Raw genomic sequence first — 26,365 nt, 5'->3', positions numbered from 1 at the left:
GCAGCAGCAGAAGAAGAAAACTAACAGGAAGTTGCTGACCTCATTGTAGTTAACAGGCAGCTCCACTTTTGGGTTTACTCATCGTTGAATTGTCGTCTATGAGTGACTTTTAAGACACTATTAGATTTTATTCGATAAACTTTATCATCTTAAAACTTTCTCATACTACTACGACTTAATTCTTGTAAAACAACGACTTTCATAACATCTTCATTTTCATAAAATAGTGACTTTGTCTGCCATATGAAAAACATCTTAGTGTAAAATAAAACAACTTCTGAGTACAAAATTACCTACATTACATTTTTTGAAGCATGTGGACTTTACTTTCGATAAGCAAAACTTTTTGTTCTTGTAATATTGCAAATTTATTCTTGGAATACTTTGCATTCTTTCTCATGTTAAAACGTTTGCAGCAAAGGCCAGCGGCGATGCCCTTGAGGTTTATTCCTAGTCTCTCCCGACAAAAAGCCATGCCAGATTTCTATTAATAATACATCCCTTTGGGTACTTAATTGTGGTGAGACCGTGCTAACTGGCTATGCGGCTGTGGATAAGAGGTGAAAAGTGAAGAGTTTAAAGCAGAGAGTACCACGTAAAAATTCACTCCAGATATTTGAATAACAACAGCTTTTCGCCGTCTTCTCTGTTTTTGTCCAGGAGCGAATTCCTCTAGCAGAGCAATTCTGCGAAAGCTGCATTCTCCTAAAGCTTAAAAGCTGCATACGCGGAGTTGATGCAGCAATGAGCACATTCAGCTTGCTTTTAAGTGCTGGAGATGTGCGGGCGTTGAAAGTGAGCGAATATGTTCGCCGGAAGAGAACACATAAAGTATAGTGCGGCTACTCGAAATGTAAGCACTCACCTACAAGCATTTCAATTTAAAACAGTGGCCAAACATAAGGTACTTTAACACTGGAAGACTTCGAGGGAATTCCGGTTCCAGATTTCAATGCGTACCCCTCCTTTTAGTTCCGTTGACATCAACTGGAAGCCTGCTGAGGGACATTGATGTCAATTGACATCAACTACATTTTTCCCCATGGGAATAAACTGACAAAATTTGGAAAAATTGAGCAGAATATAGTTAGTTGCTCAAAAAAATATACATATACTGTAGATAGTAAGAATGCACATCAACAGTTACGCAATAACTCGTTCATTGGCTACCTAATTAAGTAGAATTACACAAAAAGTAGTTGGTACACAAACAAGTAGAGTGAACCCCTGTTTAATGGGGTGATACATTCCAGATACTACTGGAAATAATTGAAGAATGACGCTATGCGTGGAGTTTGTGTAGAATTAGTTTGCAATAAAAACAGCAGCACACAAAAAATCAAGAATAATTAAAAAACATAAATAAGTAGAAATAAGTACATAAACAAATTTACTGATTGCAGACGCACTAGCAGAGGAAAAATCTAGTTGCACAAAGGGCCAAGGAAAAGCAATTATGGACTGTGGACCACTGCATGAAAGTCATATCCAGTGAAGAATGGCTCATTTGCATTGGCCAAGATAATCATGCTGGAACTTTTGTCTGATGCCTTTGCAGTGGGATTTAGGAAAACAACTGCCTGAAGAAAACACGAAAGTGTCCCCGGTCATGGATGAAACGGGGCTGCATGGCAGGTAAAGAAAGCATGGGGACACGGCTGTCATTTCATCTTCAAGAAACTCACAAGTTTACGTTGACATATTGGACACTTTTCGTATCCCGTCAACTGAAAAGGCGCTTGGGGATAATGACATCATTTTTCAGGACGACAACGCATCTTGCCAAAGACACAAAAACTGTGAAAAAAATCTAGATCTCTATCCAACTGACAATCTGTGGTGGAAGTTGAAGAAAATTGTCCGTGAAGATCTGGCAAAGCAATCAAAGAAAGTTGGAGCCAGATTGATGAAGAGCAATGTTTGTCACTCATTAAGTCCATGCCTCTGAGATTGACAGCAATTATAAAAGCAACAAAGCACTAGTGGCATATTAAACGTTCTTTTATTGCTTTTTGTTTGTTTCTTTTTCATGATTCCATCATCTTTTCTCGAAATTGACTGATTCCATAACATCATCTTTTGCGTCGGTCCAAAAAAAGCAACTGTTACTGACTACCACATCTTTTTGCGGAACACAAGCTTGTTTAGTTACACATCGACCGTACTTAGCTAGTTAACCACACCAGTTGGTAGTATTAAACAAAAACTTGTCAGTTTACTCAGAATGACAGAAAAAAAACAAGCTACTTGTTTATAAAAGTAATAAATTAGCTTCCTCCAAATATTAGATGAAAACAAGTGAATTTGGAGGACTACCCTACCCCAAACAAAAACCACAATAGTGTTGAAACTACTATCAGTGAGCACAAACACCGAACGCTCGCTGTCAGACAACGCCAATTGCTTTATTGACCGCCCTGATGGAGTTGGCGGCGGGGAGCTAATGAAGATGCATGTGTCTCGCCGCAAGCAAGGAAGTCAAGGAGCTTATGTAAATGGGAGTCTTTAAACACTTCGTAAGTCAGCACGCGGGGACGTGAGGCAAACGGGTGGCACGTACTCGTTGCGGCGGATTTGATTGGGCGAGCAATTGAAGGTTTGCACTTGGACCACCACCAGAGGTTCATCTGGACTTCTGAACATCTCCTGATTTTAATGATCACAATTATAGCTACAAAGGTCAAAATACTGAAAATGCAGCTAGTGACGATAGAGCCACACCGTTAAGGAAATATTTCATTAGAACCCAAAGTCATCCAGCGGAAATACGTGCCAATGGATGTGTTTTTGATTTACCATATTTTCCGCACTATAAGGCGCACCTAAAAGCCTTTTTTTTTTAAAAAAAGCTGAGGTGCGCCTTATAACCAGGGGCGCCTTATATATGGATCAATATTGAGATTCGTAGATGGGGAATGAAGCGATAAAGTAAGCTTCACCTGTTTACAGTTGAACAAGGTTGCTCATATTGACATTGAGTTATGATGCTATTGAGAATTTAGAGTTATTATTTGAGTTATTATTGTTATTACTTGAGTATTACTATATTGTGATTGAAAAAGTTTTAAAATGTCATTAATTGAGTGTGCGCCTTATAATCCAGTGCGCCTTATATATGGAAAGGTTTTAAAATATGTCATTAATTGAGGGTGCGCCTTATAATCTGGTGCGCCTTATAAATGGAAAAAGTTTTCAAATATGTCATTAATTGAGGGTGCGCCTTATAATCCGGTGTGCCTTATTTATGGAAAAGATTTTCAAATATGTCATTAATTGAGGGTGCGCCTTATAATCCGGAGCACCTTATAGTGCGGAAAATACGATATTTTAAATAGCACGAAACTAAACGTCTGGTCACAGAAAGGTTAAAACGCAATAAGAACAGATATAATAAAACCGACATTTTACAAGTAATGCGTCATTCTGGGCGAACAGGTGTACCTAACGAAGTGTCCGGGGAGCGTTCATCGTATGAAATCTAAATATAGCGACAACGCTCTCGCTTTGAACCTCGGCGCAGACGCCTCTCCTTGGCGTTAACCGTAATGGATGCGTTATAAAAATCCTCATTTGGGGCTGCAACAGCTCAGAGCTCAGAATTTCTTCTTCGGGTCACCCACACTATATTTTTTTTGACCACGACAATACAATAACGTCTCTCGGGCGAAGGTTGCTCCCGAAAACTTTGATAGCCGCCACTTGTCAATAATTCAGCCTCTGCAGCATTTCCCTGTCCTCATATATCTGCATTATGAATATGATGCACTCGTGGGATGCGGACTCCTCATCAAACTGCTGATGTGGGAGAAAAAAAAAATCATGCAGAGGATAACATGGAAAATTGACTTTTTAAGTGCTTTCTTACAAAGTGCTCTGGCCACCCAACGGAGTATGAAATTACACCGCCGGTTTAATTTCTCGTGAGCTGCCCGCAAAGGAGGAAATTGTCTTGAAGTTGTCAGATTGAGATGATGATGTCACAGTTATGAATTTGAAGTGAAATGTAACTACTCAAAGGTCGGGATATGGGTTACAGTGGCGATTTTCAGCTTCGAGACAACGAGGCGCTCTAAATCAGCTACGCTAACCCAAAGCCTCTGTCCACCCACTGTCAAGCAAACCCCCATCTCCAGTTGCCGTTTTTTTCTATGTGCGCGCACTCACAGCAAATAACGAGGCACTCTACAAGCCGCCGCACTCCTGAGTCATGCGGTAAACTGCTTTCTGTTTCCGGCTGACGATGATTGTATTAAAATCTTGCTGCCGTTCGATGCACTGAAAAACATAGAATTAGTATTTGCTAAAGTACCGTATTTTTCGCACTATAAGTTGCACGTAAAAGCCTTAATTTTTTTTAAAAAAAGCTGATGGTGCGCCTTATAATCAGGTGCGCCTTATATATGGATCCATATTGAGATTGGGATTGGTAGATGGGGAATGAAGTGATAAAGTAAGCTTTACCTGTTTCTTTTGTGTGTTTACAGTTGAACAAGGTTGCTCATATTGACATTTCGTTATTATGCTATTGAGAGTTCAAAGTTATTACTTGAGTTATTATTGTTATTACTTTGAGTATTACTATATAGTGATTGCAAAAGTTTTGCAAATGTCATTAATTGAGGGAGCGCCTTATATTTGGAAAAAGTTTTAAAATATGTCATTAATTGAGGGTGCGCTTTATAATCCGGTGCGCCTTATATATGGAAAGAGTTTTAAAATATGTCAAAAATTGAGGGTGCGCCTTATATATGGAAAAAGTTTTAAAATATGTCATTAATTGAGGGTGCGCCTTATAATCCGGTGCGCTTTATATATGGAAAAGTTTAAAATATGTCATGAATTGATTGTGTGCCTTATAACCCGGTGCGCCTTATATATGGAAAAAGTTTAAAAATATGTCATGAATTGAGGGTGCGCCTTATAACCCGGTGCACCTTATAGTGCGGAAAATACGGTAATAACGAATGAGCCAGATTGACTCGTGCTTAAAAGTTTGTTATAAGTAGCTTCCCGTTCAGAATTGACTGAATTCTGGAGTTGAGTGTCCCGGTTTTTAATTTTGAAAATGTGGTCACCCCGCACTAACTATACTAACAAATGAATACATTTGTTTGTGTGAAATTTGCAATCCGCGACCAAAATGAACACGAGCGATGTGGATTACGCAGCAGGAAGAGTGAGAATGGGGGCGAGCCGGCCTCTGAAAATATCCACGCTCTCCATCCTCACCCACTTCTTCTCTTTCTAGCAATCCCTTTCTTCCTTGACCACGAAGCTACGCTTTTACAAGCTTTTTAAACTCTGAGCCCTGCTGCTTGTATTGCTGATTCTGATCTGGGTTTGCTTGATAAAGTCTTCTGCCACTGTCTCACCTTGCATGCTGTTCAAACTGGAGCCACGAAGATCTGAAAGGCGCCACCGTGAGTTTTATTTCATCTGCCTCATGCCACACCAATCTTTCTGCTCCAAAGAACCATAATAAAAGTTATTAGCAGTTTAACGCGCCTGTGTAGAGCTGCAATGGGGTTGTTAACACACCCGCTACAATTTCTTCTGTTGCGAAGGACTTGTAAAGACATAATGTATACATATTTGGACGGTGTCAACACATCCACTTGCTAACCCATTTGACAATGTGCAAACATTAAGAGTTCATAATTAGCCGCAGCATTTATGATAACAGCGACTAAAAAAAAAAAAAAAGCATTGGCTAGCACTAAAGCCAGGTAGGCTACAGCAATTTAATTTGCAATTGTTTTATCAAGGTCAGGTGAATTTTTAACAAACGCAAGCAATGAATTCATCTGTCTTACAATGAACAATATGAGATGTATTACGCGTAAATGTTGTGGTCTTGTATGTTAGGATTTACATGAAGGTCAATGCACCATGAATTACGTGCCAGTTTTTTTTTTCCACAAGGAGGGTGTGTAAGATTTAGCGACCTCTAGTGGAGGACAAAAAAAACGGTTTCTTTTAAAAACCTACAATAAAGTTGAATAATATGCAAAATAAATCAATCACATGAATGATATTTTTTACATGATTGTAGGTCTACGTTTTTTTATTTATATTACATTTGCTACGTCGGTGCTAAAAGAGTTAATATTAAAGAGTGTTTCTTCATCTTCTAAAATTAAAGCGGGTAACTAACTGAACACGTTCATTTGCAGTCTTTTAGGAGTACACTTCAGCTTGACAAAATTCAAGTCACAAAGTCAACAATGCGAATAAGTGTGGCTTCATCCCTTCAAATGCTGGATAGCACTTGCTAAGTTCGAGGTACAAATAAATATCCATGAATCCGACCGACCGCAAATCAACTCATTCTGTGCCAATGACGACCATGGACTTCAACGATCCATTTTTACGACGTCCCGCCGACACCCTTCCTTTACCGAGGCGATGAAGGATGGTTAAAAAAAAAGGTGACGAATTGGCTTAATCTGAGTAACGCATGTCAAAAGTGAGACGAAGAAAATGGCGTTTCTCCTTTAAGAAGAAAACGCGCACTTTTGCAGCTGTGTTGCCATCATAGACCGACAATTGACATCATGAACCTGTGCGGCGTATCATGTTAAATCAACTCTTTAAAAACGCCTCCTCTTTCTAGCTTCCTTTTTTCATCACTGATGGATGAGAAGGATCTGTTGCACCAAGTCGACGCGAAGAGTCCAAAGGGAAGGTTAGCGGGTGCGGTCGAGCAGCGACGGAGATGAATAAAGTCCTCCGAGGGCCGTGCAAAATTGACGAAAACGCCATCTGACGTTCCGCGACGGGCGCGTGCGACTTGAATCTGCCGACCGCGCCAAAGGCGCCGCGGAAAGGGACGTCAACTCACTGGCTTGCATCAGCTGTCCCTGGCGCCCGAACACCTGGGAGAAGGTGGCGTCCTGGCCGCGGCAGGTGAGCGTATCCTCCATGGCGGCTACAAGAGATCGGCGTCACGGCGGGATGGCAAAAAGACGGAAGGAAGGAACGGGGCTTACCTTCCCAAACAAGCTCCGCTTCCCGGCTGGCTGGCGGCGATGTGAGCGAGGAGCGCTCGCTGCGCAGGCGACGGCAACGGGGAGGGAGGAGAGATGGCGAGGAGAGGCGGCTGGCTGACTGCCGGGTGAAGGGAGGGGCTGTGGAAGGTGGTCTCGGTGGGAAAGTGCATTCTTGTGTAATAAGGAGGGCGTCGCTATTTCAGGTAGCGCGGTCAAGGATAATGACGCTCACCATTTTACACAGACAAGTGCTAAGTTTCACATACTACTGTACGCCGGCTAATGCGGTCATTATTGCGCTAATCTGCTTCCACGGCGCGGGAAGATCATTTTAACCAGGAATTTATACGTCATACTTGTGAAAGGGTTTCGGTTTGTAAACTTGTGTGAATTCAATCAGTCAATCAACAATCTTCAGCTGAAAATGAAGGCAGCAGGAAGTAAGTTATTTAAAGGAGAAGCCAATCCCCAAATTTATGTTATGTTGTATGTCGGGGTGACTAAATCTGCTCCTCCAGAGCCACGATCCAGCCCGGTGTTTCCCTTCAACCAACACACTTGACTTAAATCAAGGTCGTTATCAGGCTTCTGCCAATCTTGCTGATGAACTAATCAGCTGAATAAAGTGTGTCTGCTGAGAGGTTAAGATAAAAATCCTGGATTATACTCGGCCACCCATATGCTCTATGTCACAGGTGTCCAACTCCTGTCTGCATGTTTTTGGAACTTCTCTCTCAAACACACTTTTTTTCAAATGATGAGGATCATTTTCTGCTACTGCACAGCTTGATGATAAGATAATCTTTGGAATCAGGTGTGCCGGGGTGAGAAAATGAGAAAACATGCAGCCCTCGACGACTGGATCGCGACAGCATCAAAATCCATCTGCTTTTGAACATCTCGGCGGGGCGGACATTTTACCACCTGCTGCCGACTGACAATGACATCACAGTTGCTTAGGGGTCAGGTGAAGACCAATCAGGGCTCATCTGTTTGGTCATGTGACATTTGCAAGCTGAGCCATGATTGGTTGTTACTTGAGCCGCGAGGCAACCTTGATGAAGTGTCAAAAAGTGTCAAAAAAAAGGGATAAAAACAGGTGGATTTCGCTGTCTAATGCATATCCCAAAAACGAAATTTTAATCAGAATATCATGTGTGGAGGCATAGAACATTTTATGTCATTAATGCCACCCGAACACATTCTTAAAAAAAAACAAAATTACAAACTCTTTCTCAAAGGCATACAGCTAGATAGTGCCGATTTGTTTTCTATGCAATAGTGATTTCAAATTGTCACTGACAGAATGATGGTATTCTTCTTGTGCAACAAGGTATGACAGTAAAGTAAGGTATTACACCAACTTTTTTTGGATCTGTTGGTAACACCCAAGATGGATATAAATATTTTAACCTGAACGGCTGTGCTTATGGAGGTGATAATTAATACATTTCACTGCTTTTTGATGTAATTTTGTACAGTTTCAAGCACAATCTGGCAGGCAGCTGGTGATGCTAATTTCCTCCTTCATACGCAAGTCATTCACTTGCAAATATTTTTAGACATTTTGGATGATTGCAAACACAGTTATGGAGATGTTACAAATGTGTTTTGTAAATAATACAGTGTATTAGTGAATAAATATTACACGAATGAAATTGTGGCTTAAAGTGAATTTCTAGCTTACAATGCTACGTTGGTTTTTTTTTTCAGTGTTTTAAGAGCATGCTGGTAGATGGAGATGTTAATTTCTAGAACAGCCTTTTATATTTCGTACAGAGATGCAGCGAAAGAAACCCGGGCAATTCTTTTGATCTAGTGTACATTGTTTCCAACCTCCACTTCATCTCCACACCTTCATCTCTCTTCCTTCCCTCTCGCATTCCACTTGATGCAAATCCCCTCCATCCATCTCGAGGCTCGGCCCGCCGCTGGGAACCTCAAGAGGTTAATCTCCACCCTGTGAAGAGGACAAGGTAGGGGGAGAAAAAAAGAGGATGAGAAAGTGGCGAAAACATCTGACAAGAAACTGATGAATGACTTGAAGTATGTTGTGAAAATTGTGTAATGAGTCTAAACAAATCCCAGGCGGTGAGATCAAAGACCACATGCCGGCATCAAATTACATCAATATATATTATTCTCACAAGCCTCGAAGGCACTGGCAAATTGGGATGCGGTTGGCATGGCGACCCTCGGGCCAACTTGCCACATTCCCTTTCCGAGCGGTAGCGAAAAAAATAATCGTAATGCTCAAACTTCTACTCTTTGGTATTTTAATCCTGGTTGCGATATCGTGGCGTCAAAGCGGGTGGCGAGCTGAACGATTTGCATTTTCATGAAAAGAGTTGGGGGCACAGCGGTGTGCTGTGCTACAAAAAAAGTATTTCACAGTTTGACAGCAGCAAACACACACACACGCACACACACACTAAACTACAGCCATAAAAGTGCACCATCACATGACTAGCACACACTGGATTGTAACCAAGCAGGTCAAAACTACGATTCTTCAGAACCATCCTGACGTTTAAGTAACAATATGTTCAAGTTTTATTGTGCAGTGCAAATAGGTAACAGCTTTACAGATAACGCACCTGACCGTGAAAGCCGACGGTGAATTAAAAAGCGTGACACCTACCAAACAGGAAACCGGAACTTATTCTGTCAGCGAGACTAAACACAAATGCAAAAATACCTGCTAATTAGTTTGACACTAGAAACAAACACAATTTCTGTCATAGCCTCTAGATGGCAGTATCGCTCTGCGAACGACTTCATTTTTCTCTAGTCAAGACTTAGTCAATAGAAGGACGAACGCCGTTTTTAGGATTTAATCGCTAACATTTTTTACATGGCATTTAGCGCATCCAATGCATAAAACGCGTGGATTTTACGGCTTCGCATTCCACAAACGCAGAATTAACGAATGTTGCTTTGAAAATACTGTAGACACACAGAACATATCGCCTTTAAATTACAAAATACAAGCATTGTTTCCCTCAACGTTTATATGGGCAACACCCATTTACCAGGATGATCTCATCTTAAAACAGATATCAAAAATGCAATCAATTTAGGCACTCGCATGGTTTCTTGTGTGCTCTTACCTGCAGCATTATCCCACAATTAGTCACAATATGACATGCACATGCGTCAAAAACAATAAACAATACAACTCTAGAAAAATGGCTTGAGAAATTCTCTTTTCAAAGATGACCTTCACATTTCTTTAATGTCAAGCTTTATTTTTTAGACTGTTTTAGACTAAGCTGTAACCCGTGCAAACACTGTAAAAAATAATTAAGTTGTTAAAAGTTGATTTATATTGATTTTTTTTCTTTCGTTAAGGTTTAGGTGTACTTACACAATTTTTATAGGTAATAATCTTAATCTTCGTAAAGGCATTTTTTTTAATACGTATGTAAAAAGGAATAAATGGAAGAAATCCTCTGTAACCTCTCTCACTTGTCAGCAGTTTTACAGTCCAAATCCAAAGCACATTCAGTTTTTCTCGAAGAATGGAAGGAAAGAATCCAAGCATTTGGACAAATCACATTTGTTGGGTCAATTATAGCAATGTTTTACTTGAGGTCATATGGGATGTTTGTTCATCCTGAAACACAATTTCTCCATTAACGCTGCAAGGCAAAACACTTTGATTCATTGTGGAAATATAAATTAGTGTCCATTCAGTGTTCAATTTACTTTCCCCATGTACATGCTACAGCTTTTTCGAGCGGCGTCGCCATTGTCTGAGCTCGATTCATTTAAGCAAGCATAAATGCGTTTGAAGGGACACCGGCATCCATTTTGTTACATTATGTGGCATGGCTCTGAAACAAATATTACATTTTAAACGAAAAACACACAAAGAATGTGGGAACAAGAGATACTGTTACACCCATTTGTCCAAAATTGTTTCAATCATGCAATTTGAACATGACAAATGTGACCAATTTACAGCAAAAACAAAAACACTGATGAATACATTCCATTGTTCCATTCATGAGGCCAATCTTTTACACATTTTGGCAGTTGATTCTAAAGTGCTGTGGGGACGTAATAACGATGTTAGTTTTTTTTGTTTGTTTTGTTTTCACGAGGATCAATCTCAATGCACGTTAGGTCGACGGGGGACCACATTGTTCCATCTGAAATCGCACGTTAAAGTCAAAAAACAAGATATGAAGAGACAATTAAAAATGAGATGTCGTTGAGATCGAGACTGGAGAAATTAACATTTGTCCATCATACACACATGCGCGCGCGCACACACAGAATTCCTGAGGACCAATTGTTGCAGTCAACTGCCACATTTCATTTCCCCACACAAATGATAAGCCAACAGAACATTTTCTACAATAAGACCGCTACAGAGGTCGTAGTCCGACACAAGTTTGAAAAACAAAGCAAAACGTATGAACTGAAGCCAGCGGCCACTGGAAGAGACTTGGAAATTTGTTACCGTCTATAATATATACTATATTTCATCACATGCATTAGGAGACTCTCAGGGAAAATAAAAGTCCAAAATAAACCTAAAACAAGCAGAGAAGCTGTGTTAAGCGCCTTTCCCTAACTGATGCATGATTGCCATTTGCAATAGATCAGCTTTGACAGAGCCCTAATGTTACTGTTTTGGGTCAAGTAATGACACGTTTTACACACACACACACACACGCACGCACACACACACTGTCATTTATAGTGTGCTATTTTTTTTTGTTTTTTTTTTGCAATGCTGGCTTTAAAAAAAATAAATGGAGGCTCAGTTTAATTTGTATGACAAGTTGGAGGAAAAAAAAAAAACCCAAACAAAAACAAGTCCGGCAAGGCATTCGAGTTGTCCCCAAGTGTGGGACAAGATGTCCCAGGAGCCCAACGAGGTCAGCGCGGCTTACTTCATCAGCCCCTCCTGGAATCAGACACATGTAGTTGATTGAAAACCTCATAAGCAGGCATCAGAACCCCCCCGCCCCCTCCAAAAAAAAAAAAAAGAAGAATCACCCACCGGAGCATCTTTAAGCTCAGGCGTCGGTGCGTCCTCGGCAGCGGGGGCTGCTATCTGCGAGCTCCTGGTGACTGGACCGCCAAGCCGCTCCCTCATCCGGAGAGAGAAGCGCTCTTCTTTCTTGGGCTGCGGCGGCGGCGACTTGGGCTCCGCCGACTTCTTGGGCATCGCTTTGCCCATGCGCTGCATCCTCGCTGGCGGCCTTTGTGCCGCGGCGTCACCGGGCGAGCGTGCGGGCGACGCCTGAGCCGGGCTCTTCTTGGCTTTTTTGGCGGCGGCCGCCGCCTGCAACGAAGCGGGCCTCTTCTGCGCATTTCTGCCCTTAGCCATCGGCGGCGTTTCGGGAAGCTCCGCCGCACCGGAGCTCCGGGCTCTCGTCTTTCCGAGGGGTTTGAGTTCCGGCTCCGTTTGAGTGGCTTCGCAGTCTTTCCTCCTCAAATTTTTATCCACGGCGGACGTTACTTCTTTCTTCTTGTCCTCCAGTCTTTTCTTGGCCTTTTTGGCGGCGGGTTTCATGGGGCAGCTGACGGCCATGTGCTTACTTAGACTGGCCTGGTAAGTAAACTCGCGGCCGCAGTGGGGGCAGACGTTACTCTGCTCCTCTTCCACTTTGACGGCGGCCTTCTTTGCCGAGGTGGCGGCTTTGTTCTTCTGCGAAATGGCCTTCTGGATCAGCTGGTTTTTCTTCTTACTCAGGGCACTCATTTTAGTTTTGCTCACGTCCTGATTAAAATGAAGCCTCTTCGGCTGGCCCATTCGTCGGAAGGCACTCTGGCCCGCCGAGGGTGACGCGACTCCGTTGGGAGACTTGACTATTTGCTTGAGGGGGATGGGGTTCTTTTTGGGAGTGTAGCGCTTCTTGTCGCTGGCGTTGGCGCAAGCCAAAATGTGCTGGTGCAGCTCGGGCATGTTGTCAAAGCCGTTGCCGCACTTGGTGCAGCGGATGGCGGTGGTGAAGGTCTGCGGGATGTTGTGCGTGGTGAAGTTGGTGGCGGAGGCCATGGAGCCGGCATGGGAACGGCTGTGATAGGGGAAGGGGGGCGGCTTGTAACTGGGGTAATGCTGGTTCTGGCCGAGGCGGACGTCGGGCCCTTTAGGCTTCCCGCCCTCGGAAGCCATGATCTTTATCGTAGTGTAAAGCTCCTCGTTGGGGTCGTCCATGCCGTCGTCGGCGTGATTACCGTTAAGGTCGGGTTCCGCCTTTGCGGTCTTTACGTCACCATTTTGTTCTGGTGCGTCTTCAGAAGTCTCTTGTGCGGGTGTGGAAATGATTTCTTCTTTGGCTCTGGATGGGTCGGTGTAGTTTTGTGGCCTGAGTTTACCGCTCTCCACGGAGGTATGTGTGCAGGCGTCATTTGGATGCAGATCTTTTTGGTGCTGTTGCAGATTGCAGAGAAAGGCAAACTCCTTCGAACAAACCGAGCACACAAAGATTGTGCCCACCCCGTGTAGCGCGGTCCGATGGCCAAGAAGGGCGTCTGCGTCGCCAAACAGCTGCAAGCAGAACTCGCACTTGAAGGGCCAATCCGAGGCGTGCTCGCCAATATGCCCGCTGAGCTCCTTCATGGAGCCGAACGGGCTCTCACAGACATTACAAACAAAAGTCTTGCAATAAACGGAGTCGATTTTTTCTGCCGCGGGGGGATTATCGAGTTTCTTTTCGAGAGGCGCGGGCGAAGGGTCGACATCATCCACAGGCACATGGTTTACGACGGAGGGGTCATCTGTGCAATTCTCAGGCTCCTCTTTTATGTCGGCGTGAGGAAGGCTTTGCGGAAGCAGCAATGAGGTCGGGTCATGCGACGCAAGGGGAGGGGGAGGTGTCGGCACGGACTCCGGCCGGGGCGAGAGAGCGGCCGAGTCGGAGTTTTCGGACTTTGGAGTTCCTGAGTTGAGGTCTTGTTTTGGTTCACCGTTCAGCAGGCCGCCGCTCGCCTCCGTGAGAGAAACGTCTTCTGAAGCGGACGTGCCGACCGAAGAAGGCTCAGGAGGCGCGGGGTGATCGGGGGGATCGGGGGGATCTCGGAGCGGAGTGTTCGGGGAGTCCAGTGTCTCGGAGTGAGGCCGCTCTTCCTCGTTTTCGTCGTGACCGACGAACAAAGTCTCCGCCTCTTCCGGTGGGAGTTGCGGCGACCTCGGCGACATCTTTGGCGACAAGACGGGAAGAGGCCGCTGGACCGAGGAGTCCGAGGGCTGGGAGAGAGGAGAGTTGGCCGCGGCCGGCGGCGAGGGCATGGTGGGTAGTACGGGCGGAGGCGGCGTCGTGGACGTGACGCTCGAGGTGCCGGGCGAGGAGGGATTCATGGTGACGGGGGTTAAGGATGGAGGAGAGGCGTGGGCAGACTCGGCGTTGGGAGAGTGCGGTTGAAAGCTCAGGGCAGCGAGCGGCGAGGGTCCCTCCTCCGTCGGCAAAGGTAAACCCACGTACTCGTTCATCAGCACCTTTTCAAGCATACTGGTGTTCGGCTTCCTCTTTTTGACCTGCAGCTGCGGAGCCGCGCTTCCCTTTAAGTCCGGATCGGGAGCGCTCTTTCGATGCAAGGTCAAGTCAAGCGCAGAATCGCCGAGAACCTTAGCGGCGGGGTCACTTCTTCGACTGACAGTGTTGGACAGGTCCAAGGGTTGTTGATTGCAAGCGTTGCCTCCGCTGCCAGAGGAGGTTTGGCCGTGGTTACTTCCACAAGGGCTCAAGGCTACAGTGTCATCCTTGTCCAGAGAGTTTCCCAGCGGAGACACACTGAGGTTCTCCACTTTGGGCACCTTGAGGGTGTACGAGCTCACCGCCTCCGCCCGAAATGGCGGCGTGAGCTGGGGTGACGCCGGGGGCGAGGTGGTCCGTCTTTTAAAGCGACCCGAGGGACCTTGCAGCGACGTGACTGAAAGCGGCGATGCCAGCCTGTGGCTCTCTGTTATGAGCGTGATGGACTTATGAACGTCTTGCGTCTGGAGGAGCTGCTTGAGCTTGGGCGACAGATACACAGTTTTCTCACGCTGAAATGCAGATGAATCCGCCGCTTGCTGGATAAGGCCGCCCACTAGCAAGCTCGGAGAGGGCGAAGCCGTGGACGAAGAAGGGGTCGCGAACGACGCAGCTTCCGTCTCCACTTTGAGGCTGGGAACAAGGGGCGGCGTCGACGTTCTTCTTTTGGATGACGACGGACAGAAGTTGGACGTTTGCTTGGCTGTACTGGCTCGCGCCTCCACTTTCAGCGCCTGGCTGAGCTGATTGGGGCCGATGATGACGGCGTCCAGACCGAAGAGGGCGGCCGATCGAGTGTCCACCTCGATGACCTCGCAGCTGCTAACTGCGCTGGTGGACACTATCTTGCCGTCGATGTAGAAGCGCAAATTCTCAGAGATGTTTTTGGATATGTCCACCACGTAATCGTCCCGGTCGGCCTCGTCTTCCGTGTCGGCGCTGGGAAGGTAGACCAGGGCGGGGCCGGTATTGGGCGACGCGTTGGGGGGCGGCTGCGCCGACGCCTCCTGCAGCAGCATGCCTTTCCGGCGAACGCCTTTCGGCAACAGGTGTCGTTCGTGTATTCTGCGCTGGTGCCGTCGCATGTTGGTGTGCGTGCCAAATGCTTTGTTACAGTACTTGCAAGGGTGGAGCTCTTTGGATGCCCCGTTTTCATCTAAAAGGAAGGGAGGGTCGGCATGAGGCCCCGACTCCTTCCTCGGGGTTTCGAGGTATTGCGCGGGTCCTCCGACAATCTGCGAGCCCACGGCGGCAAAGTGACTCGTGGGGCTGGCGCAGTCGGGACTGGAAACATCCGTCTGCACCGACGGGCTGAGCAGATGCGCCGTCCCGGCCAAGGACCCGGGCTTCTTCCTCAGGCCGCTCTCGTGCCTCCTCTCGTGGCGCCGGCGACCCACCTGTGAGCCGAAGGACTTGCTACAGTATCGGCACTTGAACACTTGCGCTTGCTGGCCAGTGACGGCATGAATGTGTACGTGACGCTCCAGACCCTGCCTGGTGGAGAAGTGCCGTTCACAGTGCTGACAGGGGAACGAATCTCCGCGGGGATCCCCTTCGAGCAAGGGGTCGAAGTCGGGATCCGTGTCGGCTTCCTGTTCTTGCTCGCGAGGCGGGGAAGACTGGGACTGGCTTCTTCCGAGGCCTCTGAGGGACATGTCGGGCTGCCGCAGGGCTTCGTCGGGCACCTGCAAATCGTGGGCACTTTCTTCCTCTTCTTCCCCCTCCTCTTCATTTGTCCCATGCGTAGCGACCGACATGTCCTGCACATTTCTGTGGTCCATCGTTTCTGTGGGCGGGACTTTGGAAGGTCCTTGCGTTAATGGCTTCTCATCCTCCTGCTTCACACCTGTCAACAGTCATCAAGAATGTCAGGCAAATAAATTGACACCCAGGATCATGTATTATATTATTTACGACATAATTCATAGATCATTTTGAAATTAATAGCTTGCTCAGACATTTATAACTCGGCGTGTTGATTTTTTTTTCTCATTCCCACTGAAGAATGCGTTTCAAATTCTTGTAGGAAAAGTGACAGGAAGGCTGTTGAAGACACATAATCACTAGGTCAACATGGTGAAAGTCCACTTGCCTTCTTCCCCATCCCACATCTCCACAGATTGGTCTCCACTTGCTTTCTGCGAGGGCGCCCAATCACTTGTAACAGCTTTCTTCTTGCTGCAAACAAGGAGAAAAACATGACAATTTGAAAACAAAGGGGCATTTTCACCATTATTTCAGCAAATGAAAATCTTACCGAGGACAACGACAGATTTCAGATAGTAAAATTGAAGTTTTGAAAAACTGTAACATACATAGCATGTTCAGTAACCCTGTAACCAACAAAAAAAACGCATCAACAGAACTTGCATCCCACAAAATAAGAATTTAAAAGAGAACTATGGATTCAATATTGACTTTATCAAAAAGTTAATGCCACTTTTGGTAGGACTGTTTTTAGTCACAGGTGAAGAGTTATTACAAGCAGTGCAATTCCAGGTGGTATGAAACTGGCAAAGTTATAATAAAGTTACAATAGATTTTAAAGTATATTTATATAGGTATATAAGTTATTAGAAAGTTATAATAATTTGCGACTCATCTGATTGTTATGCCAATTTTTCGAAAACGCTTGACAAACTTTTCACGGCACGTTATGATTAGCATTTGACCAAATTCGATATATGTTCCAGTCAATGCGGTTTTTAGAGACAAAAAACATGCCCAACATCACCAGCAATTTGAATTAAAAAAAAAAAAATTGCATTGAAAAAACATTGGTTACAGTGGGAGTATTTATTGATCAAAAAAAAAAAAGTTTGATACAGGTGCATGACAAAAACAATGGCTCATGATAGAATTAAAGGGCAGGCCATTGATTGGAAAAGAAGTTATTTCAATAATTGGAAGGAATACAGAAAATACAGAACTTGTAAATCTTTGCAGTTATTTTGCTGTAAAGAAGTTAGTTTGATCGTACTAAAACAACCTGCATAGTATTTAACGAAAACCAAATATAAATATGTACATGCCAGAACTTATTGAAGAATATGTTCAAATTAAGAATTTTAATTACTCAACTAGGCAAATTAATCTGTATTCAAATACTGAAACATTATGTGTTGGGATTTTCTTTTTTAATTCAACACGATAAATTAAGTATACCCAAAACCAAATTATTCAAATTTGTATCTGCATTACTTAAAATAGTTTTTAGGTGTTTGTTTATGAGTAAATATGATGATTTATTTTACATACTGTATCCAGCACAGTATCATTGTAGAGGGCCTCAATTTCATACGCTTTGCTTGTGCCCTTTCATTTTTAACACATTTTTTTTTGTCTTATTTCCTGGAAAAGCTGAAACATTTTTCTATTATTTGTGCAAAACTTCAATTTAACTAAAAACTAATATTCTCAGATCGACTTTTGTGTTTTTTTTATTCCTCTAATGTACACAAGAGGACTTAATTCTCGTAATTGGAACTCCAATGTCATAACCTTAGTTTTTTCTTGACATTAGAACTTCAGTCATGTAAGTTTGTTTACTCAATTACCGCATACAACATTGTGTAACAAAATATATGCATTTCATTGTTTACAACTCTTCCTTGTGATAAAATCTTTCCACATGCATTTCATTGTCGCGCTATTTCATTTTACTTATGCGTAAACGACAAACATCAGGTCAATTTATTTTCATTGGAGTCACTCAAGCTTTTGTAAGTCAAGATGAATCAAGCATTCGAGCTATTTATAAAGCAGCTTTGAGTCACTTTATAATAAGTGCGCGATGTGAGACGTGTCCGTTCCGACATGGTGGAAATCTCAATCTAGCTGTCCGGACAGGATTTCTGAGCATTACGCCGCTTTTACAGCGAGCAACATCGGAAACTTCGCTCACATTCAACGAGCTTTCCAACGCCCGGCGCCGTACTGGCGCAAAACGATGGGAATGCGGTGAGACTGAATTAGGATTTTTACGCTTATATACACTTCTAAAATGGGTCCCTCTGACAGGATTAAATGAAAAGATACCAAGTCTTTGAACATGCATTTTGCCACAGCTTTGGCTTTTTTGTTTATATTCCTGTGACATATATTTTGAGTAACCTTGATGACTCATCGTGGACCTTAAATGCATCACAGGGGCATCATTTGTGAATACTTTTCGCAAAATGAAACGGCTTTCACACAGTAACGGGAGGACTGTGAATATACTATCAGGTTAATGTATTTAGCTACCCTATGCAAGTTCAAACGTTACTTTAAATATTATCTGTGCAGTTCAAAAAGGTTATTTTAATGGGTTAGGGGTCATGCTAAGTTAATGCCATAGTAAGTGCTTTTCATTTGTTTTCTATTTATATGTTACGGGGATTACTAGTGGCTTCAGTGATGCTTGTATGACGTGCTAAATGGCTATTTCGAAGTCCACCGTGATCAACTGAGGTCACATGATCCAAAGCATAATTCAAAATCAAAGCAGAGCGAGAGAGTTAGTGTGAGGTCCGCTATTTTGTATGCATGCACTTGAGGACACAGCTTACTACTGCATGATGTCAACATGGACTGAGTAAGACAAGTTCATTTAAGGTGATTCACATTCAAGCCATATTGTGACTTGAAAGGCATTTCCTCCATATGGTTTCTTATTCATATGAAGCAATTGCACGCATCGAGACGCAGTTCACATAATTTTGTACCATTTAACACTGACCTGCTTGGAATCACGATTAAAATCCCAATCGTAGCTTGAAATGCTACATTGAAATTTCAATATTTGCCAGAAAATAATTTTTGGCTTGATACTCCAAAAGAAAACGTACACTTTCCAGAGGACTGGCTGGATGGGATCAGCAGACATTTTGTCTTTTATGCAAAAACGGTGATCATCAGTGATGTCACAAGCCGAATGGGCAAAGACGTCGCTGATCGAATTGGGGGACATTTGTTGAATAATTCAATGTTTCACAACATGTACAGTCAGATACTCATCAATTATTTTCCAACGGGATTGTTCCTACTGTATGGTTTGAAGAGAATTTGTCAAGATTAATAGTTAATTTCCCCCATGCATTTCAAAAGGAATCAATAATGCATGAATTTTGCGGACAGCAGGGTTGACTGCCCAGAAAATAAACTCGTTGAAATAAATATTGGCCCGCCTTCTGATCAGATCTGTGACGTTTTTCTTCAACTCATCGATAATAAACAGCCCAAATGTATTTGAAATTTGAGCACAGAATGCTCTTAATCCAAATTTGAACCCCAAATTTGCAGGAAACCCCAAATTTGTCTCAAACCATGACCGGGGCTCCACATTCTCGATTGAAAAACTTAGCCCGAGTTAAAAGCCTACTGTGAAATCGCCACTCGAGCTACACACTGTTTTAAACGCCCAATCGTCGACCTTCATCCTGCTGAATCATTCACCTTCGCAAGAAACCTCACTGACGGGCTTTCTACACTAATTCAGCACAATCCATGCATTGAGAGCCAACTCCCATATATGAGCCAACAAGGAAGACTCATCCATGTCACAGGAGCCTGCCTAACAGCAAGATCCATTTATCTTTTACCGACTAAAAAACTGTGTCCAAAGTTCATGGCACAGTGCGAGCTATTTACTCCCGAGCCAGTTGAACATTATGTATCCAAATAAACAATTCCCTCGTTTGATTGCCCATCATTCAAACTAAGTATATAATACGAGAGCTTTTAACGCGATTGCACAACTTTAAAGAAATGGCGTTTCGATGGCATGGGGTGCTAGCGTAACCCCGTGCCATCTATCAAAGCACTCCAGACGCCCAAAGTCTCGGGGCGAAGTGTCCTTAATGTTACGTCGTCCGATTTTGCGGGAGAAGAGAGGAAAATACTTTACCATCTGCCCCCATGCACCGAGGTGTCCCGGACTAGCAGACTAGCTTCGCTTAGCATTCGCCAGTCATGACAACCCGATCGACTGGTTCTTCCGCCGGAGCCTAAAGCGAACGCCGGTTCGGTTCGAACACTCCCCGCAAACGTTCGAAACCGACGGGCGTTTTAAATCGTTCCCGGATGACAGCGGGGTTGCAGAGGGGGGATAGTAGCCAGGTGGAGAGTCAGACGCTCGGCTTAGCGTTAGCTCGCTGCGCTAGGCCACCATCAAGTGGAGGCTCGCCGATGGATGGCTTTCATGCTTTTCGGAGCTCAGGAAGGTCACATCCTCGACATGGAGCCGCTCGAGCGGGGGAGGGCTCGGCAACGAGGCGTCGGAGCCGAGCTCCGGCGAGCGCCCGACGAGGTGATTGGCGGAACGACTTTGGGGTGTCATTGGGTACCCGCGGCGAGGACTTTGATATCGGCTATAAAAGTGGAGAAAAGCCCCCCTTCTCTTCCTCCTCTTCCTCCTCCCTCCTTCACACTCATCGACTAGCCTCCCAATGCTAACCACTAGCTCAACTTAGCTCTTAAGTGCTAGGAAATCACTCCGCGGCTAACTCAGCGGAGGTGTCCGATGTCGGGAATCGACGAGATAGAAAAGTGTGTCAAATCAAAGTGAAAAAGTGCCTCCTCCTCTGCCAAAAGCACGCACGGAAAGACCGCTCACCTCGACAGTTTTCCTTTCTTCGGTGCAGCTGTTATCTCGGGGTTGTCTCGGCTCGCCTCGCTCGGTGCTGTACCACACCAGCAGCCAGACAGCAGCAGCTCGTTTCCGGACGCGATTGGCTGCCTCGAGTGAGCGACGAGCCCAAGCACCAATCGCGCGCCGCCTCGCCGCCCTCCCGTCACCGCCTAGCCGAGGGGGGGAGATTTAGGACGGTGAGCATCTAATCTGGCTGTGATGCGTTCATGTTGCCCTTTGGTACCTTTCATGTCAACTTGTCTGCGCCCAAAAAAAGAACAGCGCACTTTTTGTTTTGTTTTTCTTCGAATGTGATTTGTCTTTGTTCTCTGAGCGCGACTCAACCATCGAAAGAGGCATAAACTTTGCAAGGAAACCTTAATTGTGTGAAGGCTGGGGCCTTCACGTGTTATTTGAAACCAGTCATCAATCCTAATCAGAAACTTATCTTTGATCCTCAATTTAGCAACCCTAACTTTGATTTTAGTCACGAAAATAAAACCCTTCAAACCTGCCTTGAAACCCAAATGAACGGCGTAAACCTTGACTGAAAGTAACCCGGTCTTGAATCACAAATCTGAAAGCCTACTCGGTCTTGACATGCAAATTTGACACAGTATCCATAACCATAATTTGAAAAGCCAACCCTCAATTGAAACACCAATTAACGACTTAAAAAAAAACAAAAAAACTCAAGACCCTAAAGAGGTTGTTCTGTAGAAATCCCAAAAGGGAAATCTCTGTGGAAATTGTGGAATTTCGTCAACAACTCCAAACTAATCTCTGTAACAGAAAACGTCGCACATTTATCGGTCACTCCCAAGTGACTAATAAAATAAAGCAATTGTAAAGGCAAAAATTTGCTGTAGCATCATGAAGAAGGCTCAAACAGCACAAAATTCCACAGTGAAGTTACCATATTTTATTTCTTTGAAGTGCCATTCATGCATATTGGGCAAGGAGGGGGCGTAGGTACGGGTGGCTTCAGGTGGTATTGACAATTCTAATAACACTTTACAGCACTAAACAAATACAAAGAGTAGCTGTGTCACCTCATTAGACAGCAAAAGTAATAAATCGTGCAATTCAAAATAAAAAAGGAGGGAAAATAGGAGGAAAACAAACAAGAAATGACAAAGACAAAATAAAAACAATGAAACACAAACCAAATATATATTATCAACACTGAAACACTGAATGTAGAAACATAGTACAGGTAAAAGGTAGTGTCACACACACCAAAAAAAAGCCATTGCATTTTCATCACATATATACAATATAGATATATACATACTGTCACTCTCTGATTGGACGATAACAAAATATTCTTTCCCCTTCCTTGTCTATTTCGTGGACTCCCCCTGGCCCCCTAAGAGGGGAAAAAAACGAGGGGGCGGGGGGGGTATGATTGAAAAAGACAAATATGTACAAGCACGACGACACCAGCACTGAAGGAAACGACCATTCATTTCATTTGACAGTACTAGGATGATGATGGCTGCTCTTCAACAACCGCGCTTACCGCATTTTTTTTTTCTCATTCAAAATGCGTTAAAATCTCCCAAATAATCTCTCCGGCAGGTAAAAACGACCTCTGACCCTCACTCATTTTTTTTTTCCCCCATCAGCAAACACGCGCATACAATCTTTCAAGCAACAAAAAAGAAGTGATCCAGTCATTTTTCTTACATTGCGTCCCTTTTTCAAGTCACCTTTTTAAGTTGTTTTTAATCTTCACCTGGAAGAAGTCAAACCAACTTTACTTCCATAAAGTTTTGCAAAAGGGATGGGCATAGGCATCCTTGAATTGAGCTGATTAGTTACGACTTGGCAGAGATTGAGGCAAATGCCACTGTTTGCCTAAAACTGAATTTTTTAAAGTGTACATTACACGAAGGCGAAATACAAAAACAATCTGGGAAATTTAGTCAAGTGCACATCCCTGTAAATGTTGAGACTTTTTGCACATTCAAAACTGATTGTCACAACCTAAATGGCAAGCTCCTACAGTCCCTGTAAAGTGAAAATAAGTGTCTTCTAAATTCCACGCACTACAGAGAAGTGTGCTGTTATCAACTATCAAATTTGAACGATTAAAAAAAAATGCAAGTATATAAAACGAGGCTTCGAAATCGTGAAAAATGAAGCACGCTCAACCAGATGGATGATCCCTACGACTACCTCGAAAATGGACGCTATCTGGCATCTTTCATACGCCAACACATAACTACATGTTTGAGTCGCGCCAGTATATGCTTTGATAACGAGGCACTCTGAAAAAGCGAAAAGCCAGCGCAAACGCTGGCTGCTCGGCTGGCAAGTCTGGCTTGAAGAAAAATAAATAAATTCCCCTCCCTCGGTCTTCTGTCTCCCTCCATGGCATGACAACTCGCAGCTAGCTAGCTAGCTAGCCAGCCGCTGGTCACAACTGCGACTCTGCAAGGGAGGGGCCGCTCATGCCAGATGCCCAAATTCCTTGTTTTAGTCACACATTAAATATTAAACAATAATCTGAAAAACTTTTCAAGCGAAACTAACCGGTAACGCAGTCTTCTCTCTGTATGTTTTCAAACGCGCGTTTAGAAACAAATCTCCGTGTTCACTTTACAGGGTCTTCAAATGACTTTATCAGCATGCGGGGATTGATCTTTTCAGGGGATAAATAAATGATCTTGAATCGCGGTGATCATTCCGAATGGATTTATGTTTTAATGAGAACCAACTGGCATGCCCTGGGATGGATGGACTGCTCAGCCGGCGACTCGTTGGTCTCCGTCAGAATACAAATCAGGCATGGGCATCGCGATCGATTTGTCGATTGACTGATCGCTAAGAACTCCGCCGACTGTGGCGCAACTGAGACAAAATGGAGTTGTCGCCATTAGAGTGAGATTCTTTCGATTCCGACTCTGTTATTTTCTTCAATAAAACACCGCAATGGCACGAGGAGTTCCAAGTTCGGCTATCAATCGCGTCCAATTACAAACGGAAGAAATTCTGCCCATCCCTTGCACAAGAGCGAGACCTAAATTCTCAGATCGTACGAAAAAGGATGCAGAGTACGACAGAATCCCGCCTGCGTTGTTGTTTACATATTTTTGACCAGGTATGTGACAGTTTTCATGCGAGTGTAGTCGTTTTAGTGCCCATCAATTATAGAAGTTTCCGAAATTGCCAATTACCCTGTTTTGCTTTTGTGTGTGCTTTTCCACACAAAAAAAAACAACAAAAAACATTTGTGCTTACAGCGAAACCTCAAATAAAAATGTTCATAATAACAAGTGCTAAAACTCCCAATATTGCAGCGAAATCCCATCTGCATAATCGAAAAAAAAAAAAAAAACAGATACACATTTAAAGGGCGGCAGCTTATTGATCATTAATCAGGGGTACCTTTTTTTTTAGCTTGTGATTGGTCATGTAAGTCCTTTCCTAATCATAAAAATAGAGATGGGAAGTTCAGGTTCACACAGTAAAAATACTGCTACAAAAAAAATCATCTTTAGGTAGATGATTTTAAGCTAACTACAGTAGTAGCTTTTCTGTTTAAATGCTAGCATTCATATCATTTTAATTTTGAAAAGAATGATAGTACAGTATGAAGATTCTGTTTACATTTTGCAAGATGTGAAGCGTTTGGCTTCTCAGACTTGTTATGACTGCTGACTCCTTTTAATGAACAAAAGGCTGCTTGGCATCAAATGGAATTAAGGATGGGCATTTCCGCCATCACCTAAAGGAGAGAAATGATCCTTTTTATACCAAAGAAAAGACAATCCAAATAGTAGAAAAGTCAAAGTTGTGTCTATGAGGATGTAAATAATTGACAGGGTTACTGCTAATTGCAGCTAGAAAGTGCACTCCATTTTGTCTCCATCGCTTGCAGACACAACTAATCCACCATTAATTCTTAAGCGTCGATGAATATACGACTATGCCCATCCCTAAAGCATCGGTTCCCAACCCGAGAGACATCAATCAATTTGACTTAATTGGGCCATTTATTTTTAAAACTACAAATAATGTATCCAAGATAGGCGGAACAATTAAATGCTCTTCAGATCACCAATATTTCAGAACTTTTATGTACTTTTCTAACTTTTTTTTCAACGGTGTGTCGTGAGTTGTTTTTTTTTTTCATTGTTATTTTATTTTTATGTGTATTGGCTCAATAAAGGTTGGGAAACTCTGCCCTATAGGGGAAATTGATGCACAGAATGACATGGACATGGATATGCCTACACATTTAAAAATAAAAAAGAAAAATAGCGTTTGGTATCTTGCTGCTTTCACACACATCATTGACTTAAATTATAGTAAAAAATAAACTTTTGCAACATTAAGCTGAGTTTTAACTGGTATTCTTACCTTTTCTTTTTTTTTTAAAAATTCCTTTCACTGTGGCCCAAACACTCTTTTGTATGATCACATTGTTTGGCTTTCATTCTATGGTATTATATTGTTAAAAGTAGGCCTTGAAGACCTTTTTTTTTTTTTTTTTTTTTTTTTAAATTGAAACACCCTGTTCAAAACCTCAGCGAGCATTATCCCAATGCCACCACCAGCCACACGGGGGCCCTCTTCCACCATCAAGCGCAGTCACATGACTCATAGAGGCGCCTGCGTTTCTTTTACAAAACAATAAAAATGTTTGTTGTTGTTTTTTTTTTTTTAAAAAAAGGAGCTAAATTCATCCACGAGGCAACCAAGGCCAACACGAGAAGAAGAATCACAAGCTCAAATCACAGAACACTGGTGGAGTGGCTTGGCTAAAAGTGGAGCTAATCGTGTGGGAAGGGCAGGGGGCGGGGCTTATGTTTTTGGAAGGCCGCTGTTCGGGATGGTGGGAGAAGCGGGCAGGAGACATACACTTGATCTTGTCCCACTTACATGATTGTCTTTTTCTGGTTATGCAAAAATGTTTTAGGGCAGCCCGTCTAATATTCGCCCACCAAACAGGGGAGACCAAGAGTTGTAGGTGGGGTCGGGTGGGGTCCTCTTCCTTCATCACCTCGCCCTCCCACGGCCTTTTTTTTTTTTAGCCCAGCCTGATTTCCTCTGGCGTCCACCTTCTCTACTCCTCACTCTCCGCTCCTTTTTTTTGGGGAGGAAAAAAAAAAAAACCAGGAGGAGGAGGCTACACGATGGAGTCCCAGTCAAAATCATCCTGGATGTCGTCAGCCGGCATGCGATGCATCTGGAAGTTTCTGCTCGGCATCATGTGCTGCTGGTTCATCTGAGCGTGGTGTCCTGGGGATTAATGACAACATTTG

The 26,365-nt window shown here is 43.7% G+C and overlaps 3 protein-coding genes across 5 annotated transcripts in view; all 3 read right to left on the bottom strand.

The window, feature by feature from the left end:
• kaznb (kazrin, periplakin interacting protein b) overlaps positions 1 to 7,106 on the bottom strand; it is an 85,472-nt gene extending 78,366 nt beyond the window's left edge. For both annotated transcript variants that reach the window (XM_088424289.1, XM_088424290.1), the window contains exons 1-2: positions 6,990 to 7,106; positions 6,842 to 6,928 (exon numbers count right to left, since the gene is read on the bottom strand). In XM_088424289.1, the coding sequence (XP_088280415.1) occupies positions 6,842 to 6,923 (82 nt within the window). In that variant the 5' untranslated portion in view covers positions 6,924 to 6,928; positions 6,990 to 7,106. The remainder of the gene's footprint in view (positions 1 to 6,841; positions 6,929 to 6,989) is intronic.
• Positions 7,107 to 10,556: 3,450 nt separating this feature from the next.
• Positions 10,557 to 21,145, bottom strand: prdm2b (PR domain containing 2, with ZNF domain b). Of its 2 annotated transcripts, none has more exons than XM_088424010.1 (4): positions 21,078 to 21,145; positions 16,575 to 16,660; positions 12,004 to 16,328; positions 10,557 to 11,907 (listed from the first exon to the last, which is right to left on the bottom strand). In XM_088424010.1, the coding sequence occupies exons 2-4, from the start codon at positions 16,591 to 16,593 to the stop codon at positions 11,890 to 11,892; spliced, it is 4,362 nt and encodes a 1,453-aa protein (XP_088280136.1). In that variant the 5' UTR covers positions 16,594 to 16,660; positions 21,078 to 21,145; the 3' UTR covers positions 10,557 to 11,889. The 2 variants fall into 2 exon arrangements, with proteins under 2 accessions (XP_088280136.1, XP_088280135.1); XM_088424009.1 differs by lacking the exon at positions 21,078 to 21,145 and adding an exon at positions 20,370 to 21,023.
• An 846-nt stretch (positions 21,146 to 21,991) lies between these two features.
• Positions 21,992 to 26,365, bottom strand: part of foxj3 (forkhead box J3) — a 95,817-nt gene continuing 91,443 nt past the window's right edge. Inside the window, exon 12 of the mRNA XM_088424166.1 lies at positions 21,992 to 26,342. Coding sequence (XP_088280292.1) covers positions 26,230 to 26,342 — 113 coding nt within the window. The 3' untranslated portion in view covers positions 21,992 to 26,229. The remainder of the gene's footprint in view (positions 26,343 to 26,365) is intronic.

The sequence above is a fragment of the Hippichthys cyanospilos genome, chromosome 9 (assembly GCF_059441005.1).
Source record: "Hippichthys cyanospilos isolate Australia breed blue-spotted pipefish chromosome 9, RoL_Hcya_1.0, whole genome shotgun sequence".
Classification (NCBI taxonomy): domain Eukaryota; kingdom Metazoa; phylum Chordata; class Actinopteri; order Syngnathiformes; family Syngnathidae; genus Hippichthys; species Hippichthys cyanospilos.
The sequence above is the reverse complement of the archived record's forward strand: the minus strand, read 5'-3'. Positions and strand labels throughout refer to the sequence as shown.